The 17403-nt window shown below is 45.6% G+C and overlaps 1 protein-coding gene across 2 annotated transcripts in view; it reads left to right on the top strand.

Moving 5' to 3' along the window:
- FERMT2 (FERM domain containing kindlin 2) overlaps nt 1-17403 on the top strand; it is an 88049-nt gene that overhangs the window by 27629 nt on the left and 43017 nt on the right. For both annotated transcript variants that reach the window (XM_075331141.1, XM_075331140.1), the window contains exon 3: nt 13244-13477. In XM_075331141.1, the coding sequence (XP_075187256.1) occupies nt 13244-13477 (234 nt within the window). The remainder of the gene's footprint in view (nt 1-13243; nt 13478-17403) is intronic.

Genomic DNA, 17403 nt, shown 5'->3' with positions numbered 1-17403 from the left:
TGTGTGTGTGTGTGTGTGTGTGTGTGTGTGTGTGTGTATATATATTATACAGCTCTGGGAAAATTTTAAGAGACCACTGCACAGTTTTATAAAAGAAATCACCATCTCTACATGTCTGGCAGCCATTTCATTCCAGTGTCAGTTGAATTCCAACCAGAGTACAGACAGGCAGATTGCGAAGGCGACTCTCCACTGACCAGGATGACCGTCATCTTATTCGAATGTCACTCAGCAACCGAAGGATGACATCAAGTGAAGGAATGGCAAATGGCAGCTGGGGTGAAGTGCATGGCAAGAACAGTTCGTAACAGGCTCCTAGAGGCAGGGCTCAAGTCATGTAAAGCTAGAAAAAAGCCTTTCATCAATGAGAGCCAGGATGAAGTTTGGCCCAATCCTTATGATCTTTGACATAAAGGACTGGAGTAAGGTAATCTTCTCTGATGAGTCTGGAGAGGTGAACAAGCCAGTGTCTTGCACCCATTGTGAAATTTGTTCGAAGATCGGTGATCTGGGGATGTTTCAGCAAGGCTGGAATTGGGCAGATTACACTTTGCGAATGACTTATGAATCAAGCGGCATACAAGGTTATCCTGGAAAAAAACAGTTGCTTCCTTCTGCTCAGGCAATGTTCCTAAGTAACAATAGCAGGGACTAAAACTTAACTTTTACAAGTTATCAATAAAATGACAAAGTGCAAGTGCAACATACATATAAGGTGCCAAAGAAACAAAAATTGGACCTAACACACACGTCTTGTACCTGTTCCAAGCTGTACCTATCCCTGCCATTGCAGGTTGATATACAGACCCTTTTTCTTTCCCCTGATGAACTCTCCCTATTGAGAGGGAAATGCGTTGGAGGGCGTTTCTTTTTCTTTTTGATGTGGTTGTGGGGCAGACAGCTCACTAGGGTGCTGCCCTTGTTAGGGCGGAAGCTATACATGGGGCACATCAGGGTTTTTTTGTACATGACAAATTGAGATTTTACCCTGGTGCTTCCAGCCCGCCTTCCTGTTTTGTATGCTTGGTATCCTTGCCTGTGGAGAAAAAACGGGTGAGATTATTCCAATTTTTGTTTATTTGGCACCTTATATGTATGTTGCACTTGCACTTTATTGTCATTTTATTGATAACTAGTAAAAGTTAAGTTTTAGTCCCTGCTATTGTTACTATCTTACTTTTGGACTATAGGGCATCATTTTTCTGCTTGGCAGATTTTGCTCCTTCCTTCAGGCAATGTTCCCCAACACTGAGGACTGGTTTTTCCAGCAGGACAATGCGCCATGCCACACAGCTAGGTCAATCAATGTGTGGATGAAGGACCACCACATCAACACCCTGTCATGAGCAGCCCAATCTCCAGACCTGAACCCCATTGAAAACCTCTGTAATGTAATAAAGAGGCAGATGGATAGTCACAAGCCATCAAACAAAGAACTACTGCTTACATTTTTGCACCAGTAGTGGCATAATGTCACCCAAAAGCCGTGTGAAGACTGGTGGAAAGCAGCCAAGACGCTTGAAAGCTGGGATTAAAAATCGTTGTTATTCTACAATATTTAATTTCGGAGCTCTTCTGGAGGTAAAACATTAGTATTCTTGTGTCTAAATGATCATAAACTTTTGTTTGCATTATTTGAAGTCTGAAAGCAATGTGCATTGTTTTGTTATTTTGACCCTTTCTCAATTTCAGAAAATAAATACAAAGTTTATTGCTCGGAAATTTGGAGACATTGTCAGTAGTTTATAGAATAAAAGAACTATTTTACTCAAAAATATACCTATAAACAGAAAACTGAAAATTTTGCAGTGATCTCTTAATGTTTGCCAGAGTATATTCTATATCTACATGCATATGTGTGGACATATAATGTGTGTATGAAGATATAATTATTTTACCAAGGTAGACTTATAATTTCTATATTATGGTAGCTTGTCCTGCTGGCGCTCAGCGTGGAGGTGCTAGTTATGGGAGTGCCTGCACTCGGCGTGGAGGTGCGGCCGCTTTTGTGTGGAGGGGCTGGCGCTTTTGTGTGGAGGGGCTGGCGCTTTTGTGTGGAGGGGCTGGCGCTTTTGTGTGGAGGGGCTGGCGCTTTTGTGTGGAGGGGCTGGCGCTTTTGTGTGGAGGGGCTGGCGCTTTGGCGTGGAGGGGCTGGCGCTTTGGCGTGGAGGGGCTGGCGCTTTGGCGTGGAGGGGCTGGCGCTTTGGCGTGGAGGGGCGGCCGCTTTGGCGTGGAGGGGCGGCCGCTTTGGCGTGGAGGGGCGGCCGCTTTGGCGTGGAGGGGCGGCCGCTTTGGCGTGGAGGGGCGGCCGCTTTGGCGTGGAGGGGCGGCCGCTTTGGCGTGGAAGGGCTGGCGCTTGGTGTGGAGGGGCGGCCGCTTGGCGTGGAGGGGCTGGCGCTTTGGCGTGGAGGGGCTGGCGCTTGGTGTGGAGGGGCGGCCGCTTGTTGTGCAGGTGCTGGCGCAGCGCTTGTTATAATAACGTGTGTTTTATCTCCATAGCACTGGAAAGAAATTCTACATCCTGACATCTGTTGGACGTTGATGTATAAAAACTCTCGGCCAAGTCCTTGTATGAGGGTCTTATGGCCGAGATAAAGACTGAATATATACACACATGTTCTGCTCAGAAATCCCGGAGATTACGTGTCGGCGCACGGCCAGGTCTCCTGCTTTTCCTATAAGACCTAATGTATTGTACTCCCGGCTCTTTAACCATCCAGCGCCCGCTGTGCCTCTATTAGCTTTATTATTTATATTCCAGAATTCTTCCTTGGAAGACACAAATTGAACCCAAGAAAAGGCAATTCCTTGAAAAATAACATTGAGATTTGAGAGCGTTGGTTATTTTCTATTCCCCTTCATTTACACACGGGAGCGTGACTCAGAAATTGTGTGTTTCCATAACGGGTCTACTCTTAACCTAAAACATAATGTGATCTTACAATTTTTCCGTCGTCATAGACCTCCTATAAGGATGTGATCAGCGTAAAGTTATGTGATGAGTGTATTTCCCCATTAAACATTCCTGTCGTGCTGCTGGATAGTGTCGTATATTAAAAGGACGGTAAATCTGAAGTTTGTCCTCTTTACTTTTGACTGCCGTAGTTTGTTCTGTTATCAGCCCGGTGGGCCTGGAAACCGTGAAATGTAGAGTTCTACATTGAAAGTCCATCTTCCAGGTCTCCTGTACTGAGAAGAACCTCTAGATACTTCTGCTTCAATATTGGTGAATTACAAAAATATTTGGAAGACCTTACCGTCATTATATATGCGGCTCTGTGGGTAGCCCGGTGTGGGGGGCTCTGTGGGTAGCCCGGTGTGGGGGGCTCTGTGGGTAGCCCGGTGTGGGGGGCTCTGTGGGTAGCCCGGTGTGGGGGGCTCTGTGGGTAGCCCGGTGTGGGGGGCTCTGTTGGTAGACCGGTAATTTTGAAGCACTGGTATCATGGGTTCAAATCCCACCAAGGACAACATTTGCTAGGCGTTTGCATTCTCCCGTGTTTGGGTTTCCTCCGACACTCAAGTCAAATGGCTAGGGAATGTAGATCGTCACCGCTACTTTCATTGGGGCTCACAATGTAATGCACTGCGGTATATGATGGTGCTATATAAGCGAGCGTAATGTAGGCAACCAATCAGCAGCAGTAGTGGGCTTATCAGTTTTGCCCTGTGATCTCTTGTCTCTGGTTCTTGGTCTTATCTTGGCTTTTGTCTGAAGTGTCCAGAGATCTCCTCTATCAGCTGTGAAGTGGATGACAGGGGATCAATAACCTCTTTGTAGAGAGATTTGTAGCTTGGCAGTTCCTTCAGATATTGAGGTTTATGACTGAGGTAAGGAGAGTGCTCCTCTGACAACACATGGTCTCCTCTGCAGTCTTTTAGGGCAGACCTGGTGACTTTGGAGGAGTTGAGTAGATAAGAACCAAATTGGCCCTGTCCCAGAATAAACAGTTTGTGGTAAAGCTGGGAGACTTTCTAGCGATCCAACCTGCGATCTCAACCTAGCCGGGATCGCTACAAAGTCTCTGGTGAGCTGTCAAACAGGCAGACCTGGCCAACGACCTAACAGCGATCCGGACCTGCAGAGCGACTAGCTGGTCGTTGGGGACGTGTCCAAAAAAGCAGGTGAACTTCACCCGACTTCATTTAATGCCGCGCTGGCTCTGTGTGCCGTGTAAATAAATAAATAAATAATTAAAAAATCCGGCGTGCGGTCCCCCCCTATTTTAATACCAGCCAGATAAAGCCATACGGCTGCAGGCTGGTATTCTCAGGATGGGGAGCCCCACGTTATGGGGAGCCCCCCAGCCTAACAATATCAGCCAGCAGACGCCCAGAATTGCCGCATACATTAGATGCGACAGATCTGGGACTGTACCCGGCTCTTCCCGATTTGCCCTGGTGCGTTGGCAAATCGGGGTAATAAGGAGTTATTGGCAGCCAATAGCTGCCAATAAGTCCAAGATTAATCATGTCAGGCGTCACCCCGAGATACCTTCCATGATTAATCTGTAAATTACAGTTAAAAAACACACACCCGAAAAATCCTTTATTAGAAATAAAAAACACTAACAAATTCCCTCATTACCAATTTATAACCCACAACAAAGCCCTCCTTGTCCGGCGTAATCCACGGTCCTCCAGCGTCGCATCCAGCTCTGCTGCATGCAGGTGACAGGAGCAGCAGAAGACACAGCCGCTCCTGTCACCTGCACGCAGCTAATGAAGAGAGCCGTGTGATCGGCTGAGCTGTCACTGAGGTTACCTGGATCCAGCGGTGGATCCAGCGGTGGCCACGGGTAACCTCAGTGACAGCTCAGCTGATCGCGCTACTCACCTCATTTGCTGCGTGGAGCTGACCGGAGCGGCGGTGAGTAGCGCCATCAGCTGAGCTGTCACTGAGGTTACCCGCGGCCACCGCTGCATCCACCGCTGGATCCAGGTAACCTCAGTGACAGCTCAGCCGATCACACGGCTCTCCATTAGCTGCGTGGAGGTGACAGGAGCGGCTGTGTCTTCTGCTGCTCCTGTCACCTGCATGCAGCAGAGCTGGATGCGACGCTGGAGGACCGTGGATTACGCCGGATAAGGAGGGCTTTGTTGTGGGTAATAAATTGGTAATGAGGGAATTTGTTAGTGTTTTTTATTTCTAATAAAGGATTTTTCAGGTGTGTGTTTTTTTAACTGTAATTTACAGATTAATCATGGAAGGTATCTCGGGGAGACGCCTGACATGATTAATTTAGGACTTATTGGCAGCTATGGGCTGCCAATAACTCCTTATTACCCCGATTTGCCAACGCACCAGGGCAAATCGGGAAGAGCCGGGTACAGTCCCAGAACTGTCGCATCTAATGTATGCGGCAATTCTGGGCGGCTGCTGGCTGATATTGTTAGGCTGGGGGGCTCCCCATAACGTGGAGCTCCCCATCCTGAGAATACCAGCCTTTAGCCGTATGGCTTTATCTGGCTGGTATTAAAATTGGGGGGGGCCGCACGCCGGATTTTTTAATTATTTATTTATTTATTTATTTATTTATTTTACTGCACAGTATAGACACGTCCACCGGCTGCTGTGATTGGGTGCAGTGACACAACTGTCACTCAGCGTGTCGGCGTGTCTCACTGCAACCAATCATATTTGCCGGTGGGCGGGGAAAAGCAGGGAATACGAGATTGTTTAATGAGCGGCCGGCTTTTTCAAAAAAGGAAAAGCCGCTGGAGCAGAGTGAACGCCGTGCAGCGCCGGTGATCGGGGATCGGTGAGTATGAAAGAGGGGGGGACACTTCAGTCACTCGGGGGTTTAGCGGTCACCGGTGAATCCTTCACCGGTGACCGCTAATCAGGACGCTACACAGACAGAGCCGCGGAGTCGCTGTAAAGTCCCCTTTACACACTGAAACTTGCTAGCGATCATGCTGCACAGCGGGAAACAAAGAATGGTCCTGAACGATTTGTAGCGATCACAACTTCACAGCAGGGGCCAGGTCGCTGATAGGTTTCACACACTGCAATGTCGCTGGGGAGGTCGCTGTAACGTCACAAAACCGGTGACGTTACAGCGATGTCGTTTGCGATGTTGCAGTGTGTAAACCCAGCTTAACTTGGGGTGCCTTCACACTTTAGCGATGCAGCAGCGATCCGACCAGCGATCTGACCTGGTCAGGATCGCTGCTGCATCGCTACATGGTCGCTGGTGAGCTGTCAAACAGGCAGATCTCACCAGCGACCAGTGACCAGCCCCCAGCCAGCAGCGACGTGCAAGCGATGCTGCGCTTGCACGGAGCCGGCGTCTGGAAGCTGCGGACACTGGTAACTAAGGTAAACATCGGGTATGGTTACCCGATGTTTACATTAGTTACCAGTGCACACTGCTTAACTTTGCTCTCCTAGCTACAGTACACATCGGGTTAATGAACCCGATGTGTACAGCAGCTACATGTGCAGAGAGCCGGAGCCGGCAGCACAGGCAGCGTGAGAGCTGCAGAGGCTGGTAACTAAGGTAAATATCGGGTAACCACCTTGGTTACCCGATGTTTATCTTGGTTACAGCTTACCTCAGCTGCCAGACGCCGGCTCCTGCTCCCTGCTCGCTTCATTTGTCGCTCTCTCGCTGTCACACACAGCGATCTGTGTGTCACAGTGGGAGAGCGCCTTTGAAGAAAACGAACCAGGGCTGTGTGTAACGAGCAGCGATCTCGCAGCAGGGGCCAGATCGCTGCTCAGTGTCACACACAGCGAGATCGCTAATGAGGTCACTGCTGCGTCACCAAAAACGTGACTCCGCAGCGAGCTCGCTGTGTGTGAAGCACCCCTTAATGGCCATGAATTATGTTGTGGATTGGTTCAGCACTAAAGTTTGTTTGGTTTTCAATGCTCCTTCTACGACCTCTTTATACAAACTCGTCTCATTGCGTCTTACCTTGGTGCATGGAGGAGACCATGAATGCGGCTCTCCCCATTGTAAAATATGGGACCTGCAGAGCATTTCACAACTTTCATAAAGGAGAATGGAGAGAGGCGCGTGCACCGATGGTAAACGTTATGTAACCTACTCTTCTTTCACTGAAGAGGACCTCCATGTGGCCACACGGTTCACCATCACTAGAATCTCCTTGCTTTCGTATATATGTGCCGGCCCACTTCACTCTGGCAATGAGAAGCCACCAGACACTCAAGCATGGATGTGTGCTCCCCGGGCCGCAGTGGAGGAAATCCTGCCTTATGGAAAGCAAACGCATAGTAAGGCACTAGAGAACCTAGGGGGAACCCAATGTAGGTGTTGCCCACTAGATGTGGTGGACCTGGTCAGCTTGGAACCAGGATCTCACTATCTACAAGGCAACCAATACCTTCATAAACAAATCAAATTTCAAAAACCATTTATTGCCAGACAATACTGTGAAGTAGAGTTCTCTATGCTAGGAATTATATTTCTACAACAGCTAGAGAGCCAAATTGTCAAGGGTTATACTGTCCTGTGGTGTTTGGCAATAGAAGGTCACAGCGTGGGGGAGCATTTTGCACAGCCAAAGTTTCTATTATTCCTGCTGTAGTATTCAGTGTACGAAGTACCTCCTCTGCTACGTTTTCATCCTTTTGATTTTAGGACCATGCGGAGCTCCTCTTCCCTCAGTTGCTAATATTCTGTTTTTCCCCTTGGGTTTAAATACTCTTATCTTCCCTGGACTTGTACTGTGATATTATTCAGTTCCTTCACAAGCTCTGGATGCAAGCAGGCGGCTTGCACTCCTCTGTAGTATCGTTGCTGCTCTTTGCTGAACTTCTTCCTAAGACAACTGGAGATAAGTAGTTCATACGCTTTCCCCCTGTGTGTGCTCACTGTGTCTTCTTTAGTGTTTTTAGTGCAGTTGAGGAAGAGCTCATCCCACCCGTTCCCTATCTAGAGCTTAGCTCTAGGTTCAGGTATTCGGCTGGGTGCATAGGTTCCGCACCTATCTAGGATGGTGAGGGACCCCAGGGCACAGCAGTAGGTTTGATCAGGGGGTCAAAATCTCCCTCTTCCCTAGACTCAGGGTTTCCCTTCCTTTTCACCATTCGGTTGGTACTCCCCCGTACCTAACGTAACGCAAATGTTGCAAATCGTTAGATATAAATCAACCAAATCATCAAGGTCGGGAGAATGGACTTAATTTTTTTGTGTGTAAGGGAGTCTTGCAGTTCAGAAAAAGGTTAATGGGGCATGCTAAATTTCAACATGCTCAATCCTTTGCTCATAGGGGAGAGATTGGGTCTTCCCACTGAAATGATAACGTTCACCAATGAAAAACCTACACAAGACAAAAAATGCTTGTCCTACAAGGGGTTAATGAATGTGGTAAATGGTTGTTAAAAAGTTGCACGAAAACTTGGTGAATTTCGAAGCTTTGCCCGCGGTGTACCAGAATAAAGTGTCTAGAGGCTTCGATAATATGGTCTTTACCCACTAAAATCTTGGTTTTTTTGGGGGTTTTTTTTTTGTTTTTTTTAACAGATTTACAAAAATAGATGGATACATTGACAGCAGAATGTTGTTGTCCATCAGAATGTAGTTTTCTCTCCGGTCTTGTATTCCGTTGATGGATATTCTGCAGCCTCTCGCTGCATTAGATGCTTTACCTAATGACTTAACCCATTGTGCGGCGTGAAGGGCTTCCTAGTAAAACTATAAAAGGGTCTGTACAGCCTTTGAAGTTGCCGCGCAAACATGCGGTTTTGTTTTTTATTTTTTTGCGTATTTTTGCCCTTTTATGAAAATACATATACAGAGTGGTTATAATCTTTTTCCTTAGAGACTTACACAAAATATATGTTTCTGATACCCTTGTTGAAGGGACTCCCTTTATTTTTGGCCAAACCTAATTTTTTCAGGACTGGCGAATCCTCTGCTGTTTGGAGGGGGTACCAACTCTCCCCTGACGGCATATAATGGAGGAAATGGTTAGCATGCATTAGTTTTTAGGGGAAGCAGTTTTCGGACAGATGTACCTATCGGCACACATGCATGCCCAGCTAAAGTGAGCATGCATATATTTGGGGGGGGGCACAAGACAGCAGACGTTTATCTGTGCATGCCCAGCTTTAGGATTTGCGTACTCGAGTGGTGCTGTAGAGGAGTCTTGAGGATTTGAGCGTCTTGTGCCAACTCTCACATGGCGTTTTGCCAGCATTAAGGAACTGCACGTTGAGGAGGACAATAAGTGTCCTATTTAACACTAGAGAAGGCGTCTTAAAACGAACAAGGTTGAGAAATTTGCATTCCGCGCTGGCTGGTGAAGTGACTGAAAATGAGGTCAATGGTCTTTTTAGATTTAGGGACCCTATTGGGCGAGGGCCAATCCCAAAATGGTGAAGTTCGTGATAATTGTATATTCTATTTTCCAACAATGGTCTCCATTGTATTCCTCCTATGCGTGCACAGGTACAATTACTGTGCAGTATAGGCCTTGACTTGCGTTACATACTTGTGGCTGTTCCGCTTCCCACCCACATATTCATAGTATTTCCCTGCAGCAGAATATGGTAATATGGATTCTGAGGAACCATTAATAAAAGACCACCCGTGTAGACTGCCGGTGATTTCCTTTGGAGTGGTTGGTATCAATCAATGAATGGATTAGATGTCCCCCAAAGGTGGAGCCATGATGTCACGCTAGGTACGGGAAAGTACGAAGCAAACTGGAAGGGAAACCCTGTGTCTAGGGAAGGGAGATGGTGACCCCTGACCAAGCCTACTGCTGGGCCCTGGCTTCCCTCACCACCCTAGATAGTTTCCTCCTCTATGTGCTGAGCCGGATACCTGACCCTAGTCTGAACCTGATCTGGGCCTTGGGTAGGGAGCGAATGGGATGAGCGCCAAGTCAACCCCACTAGGCACTAAAGGACACACAGGGATAACAAACCAGGGAAAAACCACAAACAACTTATCTCTAGTTCTCTACGGGAGAGAAGCTACAAAAACCACCAAGATTCCCCAGATGTATGCAAGCCGCCTGCTTGCACTGAAGACTTGATAAAGATGTATCAAATATCACCAGCACCGAGTTATAAAACGTGAAGGTATATATAGACCAGGAAAGTGCTGATGAACAGCCGCTCTCAGACTGAACAACGTCCTGGATCCTAAAGGGAAAGGGATGAAAACAAAGCAGGAATGATAGAAGGTCAGGGAGCAGTTTGTGCAGCCAAACACTGTGATCTTCTATAGCCGGACACCACAAGACTGTGAATCCTTTGAAACAATGGATCTCTAGAAATTATGGATACTATAGCTCTATATAGGAATGATGGATTATTTACCTTATTTATAAAGTGTCTATCCAGATAGGAATTCTAGTAAAAATTGAACCTCTTCCTATTTCTGAAAAATATGCCTTATGGCAGATCATTGCATGTAATACTCTATAAGGCGCAGTTCATACACAAGACATGTTCCTCCTCCTACAAAAATACTGTAATAACTTCTATACAGGGCCAACATATTCCACAGCGCTTTACAATTGAACAATGCAGCATTGATTTGTGGAATGTAATAAATGTTACAATGTCTTTATTTTTATGTGCAACATTTGTACCCAAAGCTTGTTGCAGATTTGGGAATTTATATGCCTGTTTCCGGTAATGTCTCCGGCTCTCGGACGCGGCGTCCTTGGGTTGATATTGATGTAACAATCATACGACATGAATTACAATTGCTGCATTAGCCGGTAAATTCAGGTTGGCATCATCTGTACTGTGATGTCTGAGCCATGAAAACTGGATAAATCCCTTTTTAACTTGGTCTCCTCCTAATTTAGTTATTAGTAGTAATTGAAAAGCTCCATGGATGAGCACGGCTCCGAATGAAATTAATGTCTCCGGCCCGAGCTTCATGAGATCTCTAAGGAAATCGAAATCTCATAACAAATTGGGGACATTGGACACATCGGTATAAGTCACTGGAATAAAAAATTGGTCGAATAATTTGACGACTAAAGGCCGCTTTACACGCTACATCGCTAAAGCGATGTCGTTGGGGTCACGGAATTTGTGACGCACATCCGGTCTCGTTAGCGATGTCGTTGTGTGTGACACCTATGAGCGATTTTTGAATCGTCGCAAAAACGTTCAAAATCGCTAATCAGTGACACCCCCCCCCCCCCTATTCTCGATTTATCGTTGCTGCTGCAGGTACGATGTTTGTCATTCCTGCGGCAGCACACATCGCTACGTGTGACACCGCCGGAACGAGGAACCTCACCTTACCTGCAGCCGCCGGCAATGCGGAAGGAAGGAGGTGGGTGTGATGTTGCATCCTGCTAATCTCCGCCCCTCCGCTTCTATTGGGCGGCCGCTTAGTGACATCGCTGTGACGCCGAACGAACCACCCCTTAGAAAGGAGGCGGTACGCCGGTCACAGCGACGTCGATAAGCAGTTAAGTAGTGTGACTGGTCCGCGCGATTTTGTGCGTCACGGGGGGCGGGTACGCACGCCAACGAGATCACAGCGTGTAAAGTGATTATTGTATATATTTTTATTTTATTTTTTTCTCTTTTTCTCATTTTTAAGCGATCGTGACAGTATGGATTCTTATAATGCTCCTTGGGAGAAAAGTACACAAATTGGAATGAAAGCAACTATTTTTTGCAAATACTACCCCAAGAGGTGGCCACTAGAAATGATTGAATACCTCAAATATTCTGCTTCAGGAATATCTGACGAATAAGTCGCCGCTATGCGAATATTTGATGCACAATGTAAGTCTATGGGAAGCCCGAAGAATTCCGAATAGATGTTATTCGGGTTTCCCATAGACTGACTTTGTGCATCAAATATTCGCGAATAGTTGAATAGCGGCGACATATTCGGCAAATATTCGCAAAGCCGAATATTTGAGGTATTCAATCATCCCTAGTGGCCACCCTATCAGTCAATGTCTGACCTTTAAACCCACCTGTCAGCATGGCCAGGGCTATAGGCTAAGCTAGGAACTCTACAGACAGCCTGTTTCCGGGTAATCGTAACATTTAAGTTCTGCGAGGCAGCAATTTATGCACACATTCTGCCATGGAGCATTGCCTCTAAGTCATCAGACTCATCCAGTTCCATTAGAGAATAACCTTATTTCCTTTGTGTTGCCTTAAGGCCAGCACACCACACATTGCTTTACACTGATGAGAGGCAAACGGCCAGGAACAGGCTGTCTGTAGATGAGTTTTTGACTTTGCATTTAGTCCTGGTCTTGTTACAAGGATCGTGGAGTCGTAAAACATAGACTTGTAGGGTCACTGCTTCTCTTAGTCTTCAAGACTTCTAATTTGCATACATTGGGGTACAGACGGACTCCACTTCCACACACCCCCACCGTCGTCCTCTGTTACAAAACCAAAAAAATGAGCCGGAGCATGAGTTGGTAAACATACAACTTATAAGCACATGTTCACATTGGCCATAAAATAAAGAAAATCCAAGATGAAAATAATGTGGACTTATGCCCTGCCATAGAACGTTGCCTGTAAGTCACTCAGCTGGTTCTATTAAGGACAGATCTCATTCCCCTGATTTTGCCTTAAGGCCAGCAACACCAGACTTTGCTTTACACTAATGAGGGGCAAACAGCCAGGAACAGGCTGTGTATAGATTAGTGTTTTTACTTTGCATTTAGTCCTGGTCTGGACTTGTAACAAGGATCATGAAGAGGTCAAACGTAGACTTGTAGGGTCACTACTTGTGAGGTTTTTGTATAGTATGGTTTTTAGTCTTCAAGAGTTCTAATTTGCACACATTTGGGTACAGATAATGAGTTTTAGATATGATGCTCTCCACCTCCGCACCCCCCAATGTCCTTTTCCTGGAGTCCGGAATATTCCTTTTTTTTTTTTTTTCCTTTTTCTTTTCCCAAAGTACGTTTTTATTGAAGCGATCTAAGCAGTGACCCCTTTTCTTGGAATATCCTACTAAAGGGACCCTTCCTAATTCCTCCAGACTCTTTTCTCCCTACTGAAAACGTGCCAAGCGTTCGCATAGGAATCTGAAACACTCATCTTGTAGCCGCTTATCTCACAAGAACAAAGGATTGGGCATGTTGTTGGGTTTGGACATGTGCCATCAGACACAGTTGGGTCACCACCATGCATATTAAGATGGCTGTCTAATCCTGCAGAAATCCGCCAGCTCTTGCAGCTGTTGCATGTACGTGTTAAGTGAAGGAAATCTAATGTACGATTTAGAAAATGATCAAATTTCTTATTTTTGTTCCTTTTCAGATGTAAAGAAGGACTGGTCTGATCACGCCTTATGGTGGGAGAAGAAGAAAACATGGCTGCTGAAGACTCATTGGACCTTAGACAAATACGGCATCCAAGCAGACGCCAAACTCCAGTTCACCCCTCAGCACAAACTGCTCCGGCTGCAGCTTCCAAACATGAAATATGTCAAGGTGAAGGTCAACTTCTCCGACCGGGTCTTCAAAGCCGTCTCCGACATTTGCAAGACGTTCAGTAAGTTAATGAGACCCATCAGACCGCCAGCTGTGTAAATGGGAGAATATATATTAGCGAGGTGCTGTGTACAACTGGCATCAGGTCAACGGGGGTAAGGGCCCGATATCATGGAGCTGTCGAATGTCTCACATCAGTGTGTGCAGATCCGCTCTTCCTGATGGGGAAACTTTTTGACTTGGGGCTGTAGGTCAGGACTATCTTTTCTTGTTTCAGTAATGCCATCTTGTAATGTAATGTCCAAATATCTTTATAGTGATTGGGGCTCCATTTTTATAATACAGAGCCTCAAATCCCTTTCATAGCTGATTGGCTGCAGCGGTCAACGCCAAATTATAAACATAATTTGCACTAATTAAAAATCCATTACATTTCTGACATTTACTTCCATAGTATGGAGCCACCTGGTGTTTATAATATGTAACTATGTGCACATCCTCCTAATGAGGACGATCAGACAGGTCTCTGCATCATGAGCATCTGGTCAGCGCATAGAACTGGCTTTCTCCCTGCTTGCCAGGAAAGGAGCAAAGCCCCATTATTTGGATGATCGTGTAGCTGAGAAGACTCCTCCTCCTGCTGGAGGAGTAAGAAACTCTATTGTTGGCTGCCAGAGGGGGAAGGAGACTGAATCTGTCCAGATGACATCCCCAGCTGCTCCTGTGAGGGCTCGTGAGATGAGAAAATTGTGGATTTTTTTATTTTCTTTCAATAGCAAGTTACTTTTAAAATTTGTTGGTTTTTTTTATGACTTTGGAGTTTCATATGGGGTGCAAAGCATGGTGAACATTTCATGTTGTAATTGTTGATTCATTACTTAAATTCTAGAAGGGCCTGGATGCCTTTCTGGAAAAACACGTTGGTGAAATCAATGGACTTAGATGTTTTCCACTACTAATGTGATCTCCTTTCTTTTGTCCGAACTCTTCCTAACTAACACTATCGTAGGCTTACAGGAGTAGAAGTATATTATCTCTAAGAGGCTCGTAAGTGCCTTTCATTGTTGTTATAGCTTTGATCCTTCTGGCTGCAGACAGGAATTGAACCAACTGAGCCGGGCACGTCACTAGTGGGGCTGAGAGGAAACTGAAGCATGCATACCCTGACTGCTGTCACTCAGAAGCAGCCCCACCGTGACAACGTCCTGCTCATTCCTGTTTGCAGCCGGAAGGATTAAAGCTACTATAATAAAGGTATTTACGAGCCTCTTCGATATAAGCTTACAGGAGCAGAATAGATAGCAGAAGCATATTAGGAAAGTGTTAGTTAGGAAGAGTTAGGACAAAAGAAAAGGGTTCACATTAATAGTGGAAAACATCTTAGTCTACTTTCAACCTTTTTAAAAGGTATGAAACATTTTTATCTATAGCCATGCTTCCACTGTTATCCGAGCCTCCCCAGCTGTTTCATCAGGGCCTCGGGAGATCCTTATTCTTCAGAGTTCTTGGGCCTTGGTTGAGTGTTGACTTTCCTCATTGTATCAGGCATTTCTTGCCTTGAATTACAAAGATGCTTCTATAATAAATGTTAGCCATGATGGCTGCTCCTCTGCAATTACTGATCCCAAATGTCTGTCTGCCCCATTTTATACACGGTTTCTTTTATTTTTTTTTACATTTTCAATGTGTGATGAAAGTAAATGGTGACCTTCACCTAGATGAGGAATTACGAAAGTCCTGCCGCCGGTGTAAATCTTTGCTGAACCTTTATATTGATTAAAAGATGGAGGAGGTTGTAATTTCATTAACGGAAAAAAAATGAATATTCCCCCTCTCCCTCCTCAACATTCAGCGACTTCATTAGAATTCGTGCCTTGTATTGATTGATGTCTGGAGAACGCTCCGTTTTTGGTGGCTTTCAATGTAGCTAATTGTGTGGAACGTCTGTGCGGATGATGGGTATCATAGTGGTCACTTTGTGTGATGTGACGAGCCCCCTCTTAGCGAGAACTGTAAGAATGTAAATCCCTTACAGACTGTGATTGTTATAGGGACAGGGAAAGGTCAGCAATAGAGAGGAGATTGTTCCCTACAGGCACCGAGCGACACTTTCATCGGGAGCTCGTTCCACTCTTCAGGGAGTCAGCGCAATAATCTGGAGTGTGTTTATATTTCGGGGGGTGGAGGGGGCTCAATGCTTATGCTCTTTATACATATATTTTAGAGTCTTCATCTTCAGTTTTGCATTTTTATCAATGTACAGTCTCCTGATGGCCACTAAGGTGCAGTAGCATTTACCCTGCAATCTGATTTTTGCATCCCAAGATGGGTCCAGGTTAATAAACGTCTTATACTTATTGCCTACTTTTTATACATTTTTGGTTGAAATGTGATTGAGATTTAAAGGTAATGTCCAGAGTCGATTCACTATCTCTTCATTAGAGGTTCTACGACTCCTTTGAATTCTATGATACTGATGGAGATGGCCATTCCATGGAAACAAGTGGTCTTTGCAAGTGTTTCTCCTACTGTCGCAGGTGACAGTCATGTGGTTTCTGGCAATAGGTCATAGTGTTTGGCTGCGCAGAATGCGCCCTGATTTTTTTTTTTTATTATTCCTGCTGTTAGTATTCATTATAATGGGTAGCTTCCTGCTTTGTTTTCATCTCTTGCCCTTTAGGACCCAGTGGAGCTCACCTTCCACCCAGCTGCTGATAATCAGTATTCCCTTGGTGCTTAAATACTCTCTTCTTCCCTGGACTGGTGCTGGTGATATTATTCAGTTCATTCTAGCTCTGGTTACAAATAGGTGGCTTGTACTCCTCTGTGGTATTGTGGCTGAAACTTTGCTGAACTGCTGCCTGAGATGTCTGTGGCTAAATTGTTCATGATTGTATCCCCCTTGTGTCTTCCTTTAGTGTTTTTAGTGGGGTTGACCAAGAGCTCATCCCACCCGTTTTCTATTTAGGATCCAGCACTAGGGATACCTAGGGTCAGGTATCCGGCTCTGCGCATAGGTGTGGAACCTATCTAGGGTGGTGAGGGACCCCAAGGATCAGCAGTAGGTTTGGTCAGGGGTCACCATCTCCCCCTTCTCTTCACTTTAGCCACTCGATGGCACTTTCCCGTACCTAGCGTTACACCCACACTCCGAAAAATGCATTTTGGAGTCAAGGGAACATAAACATTTTTTGGAATGGAAAAATCACATCGAAATCTGACTATTGCTGCAGAAATTGAGCAGTTTTGTCAGTTAATCCTTTACGAGAGGGATATTTGCAGCAAAAATTGACAAACTGCGAATCCGCAGAGCCAATTGACACTGTGTTTGAGACTTCGTAAAACCTCACGTATAACACTGCCACTGTAATGCACAGTGGATTTTCCACGTATATATTCACAGCTGAAATTCTGCTGAGTATTCGTCCCATCGGCGGCGCTGTGAGGAGGAAGCTTTGCCCGGACATACTGAGCTCTTCAGGTTACAATCTAGCTCCTGTTACTCCATGTTGCTACTTTTTGCCGTTACATCTGTTTATATCGCACAGAGACTCTGTTTCCAGACAGGCGGATCCCAGTGGGATTTCTTCCTTGTAAATCTAATTAGCAGGCCCGCACTCTCCGCCAAGGTGATCTTGCTTTAATTGATCCATCCAGCGGTAGCTTTGGCTTTTGATCTCCCAATCGAAGGGGAAGGCGACTCCTGACAGTAAAAACCACCATGTTCCAATTTTAGTTCCTTTTATCTGTTTTTTTGATTTTAGCTGGATTTCCCATTTGACTATTAATAAATGGTTGTTTCGTAAAGACCCCAATATGGAAATTAACAGGAGGACGTTGGGGGGTCCCCAATTCATTAGAGTAAAAAAAAATCACTTTACAATGTATCACAATTTTGTCTTCGCAGGATGTTTTTTGGCTGTAATTGAGCAGTAATTCCGTGCCCTGGGGTACATGAGTATTATATCAGACATAACATTGGGGTCC

The sequence above is a fragment of the Anomaloglossus baeobatrachus genome, chromosome 12 (genome assembly GCF_048569485.1).
Source record: "Anomaloglossus baeobatrachus isolate aAnoBae1 chromosome 12, aAnoBae1.hap1, whole genome shotgun sequence".
NCBI lineage: Eukaryota > Metazoa > Chordata > Amphibia > Anura > Aromobatidae > Anomaloglossus > Anomaloglossus baeobatrachus.
The sequence above is the reverse complement of the archived record's forward strand: the minus strand, read 5'-3'. Positions and strand labels throughout refer to the sequence as shown.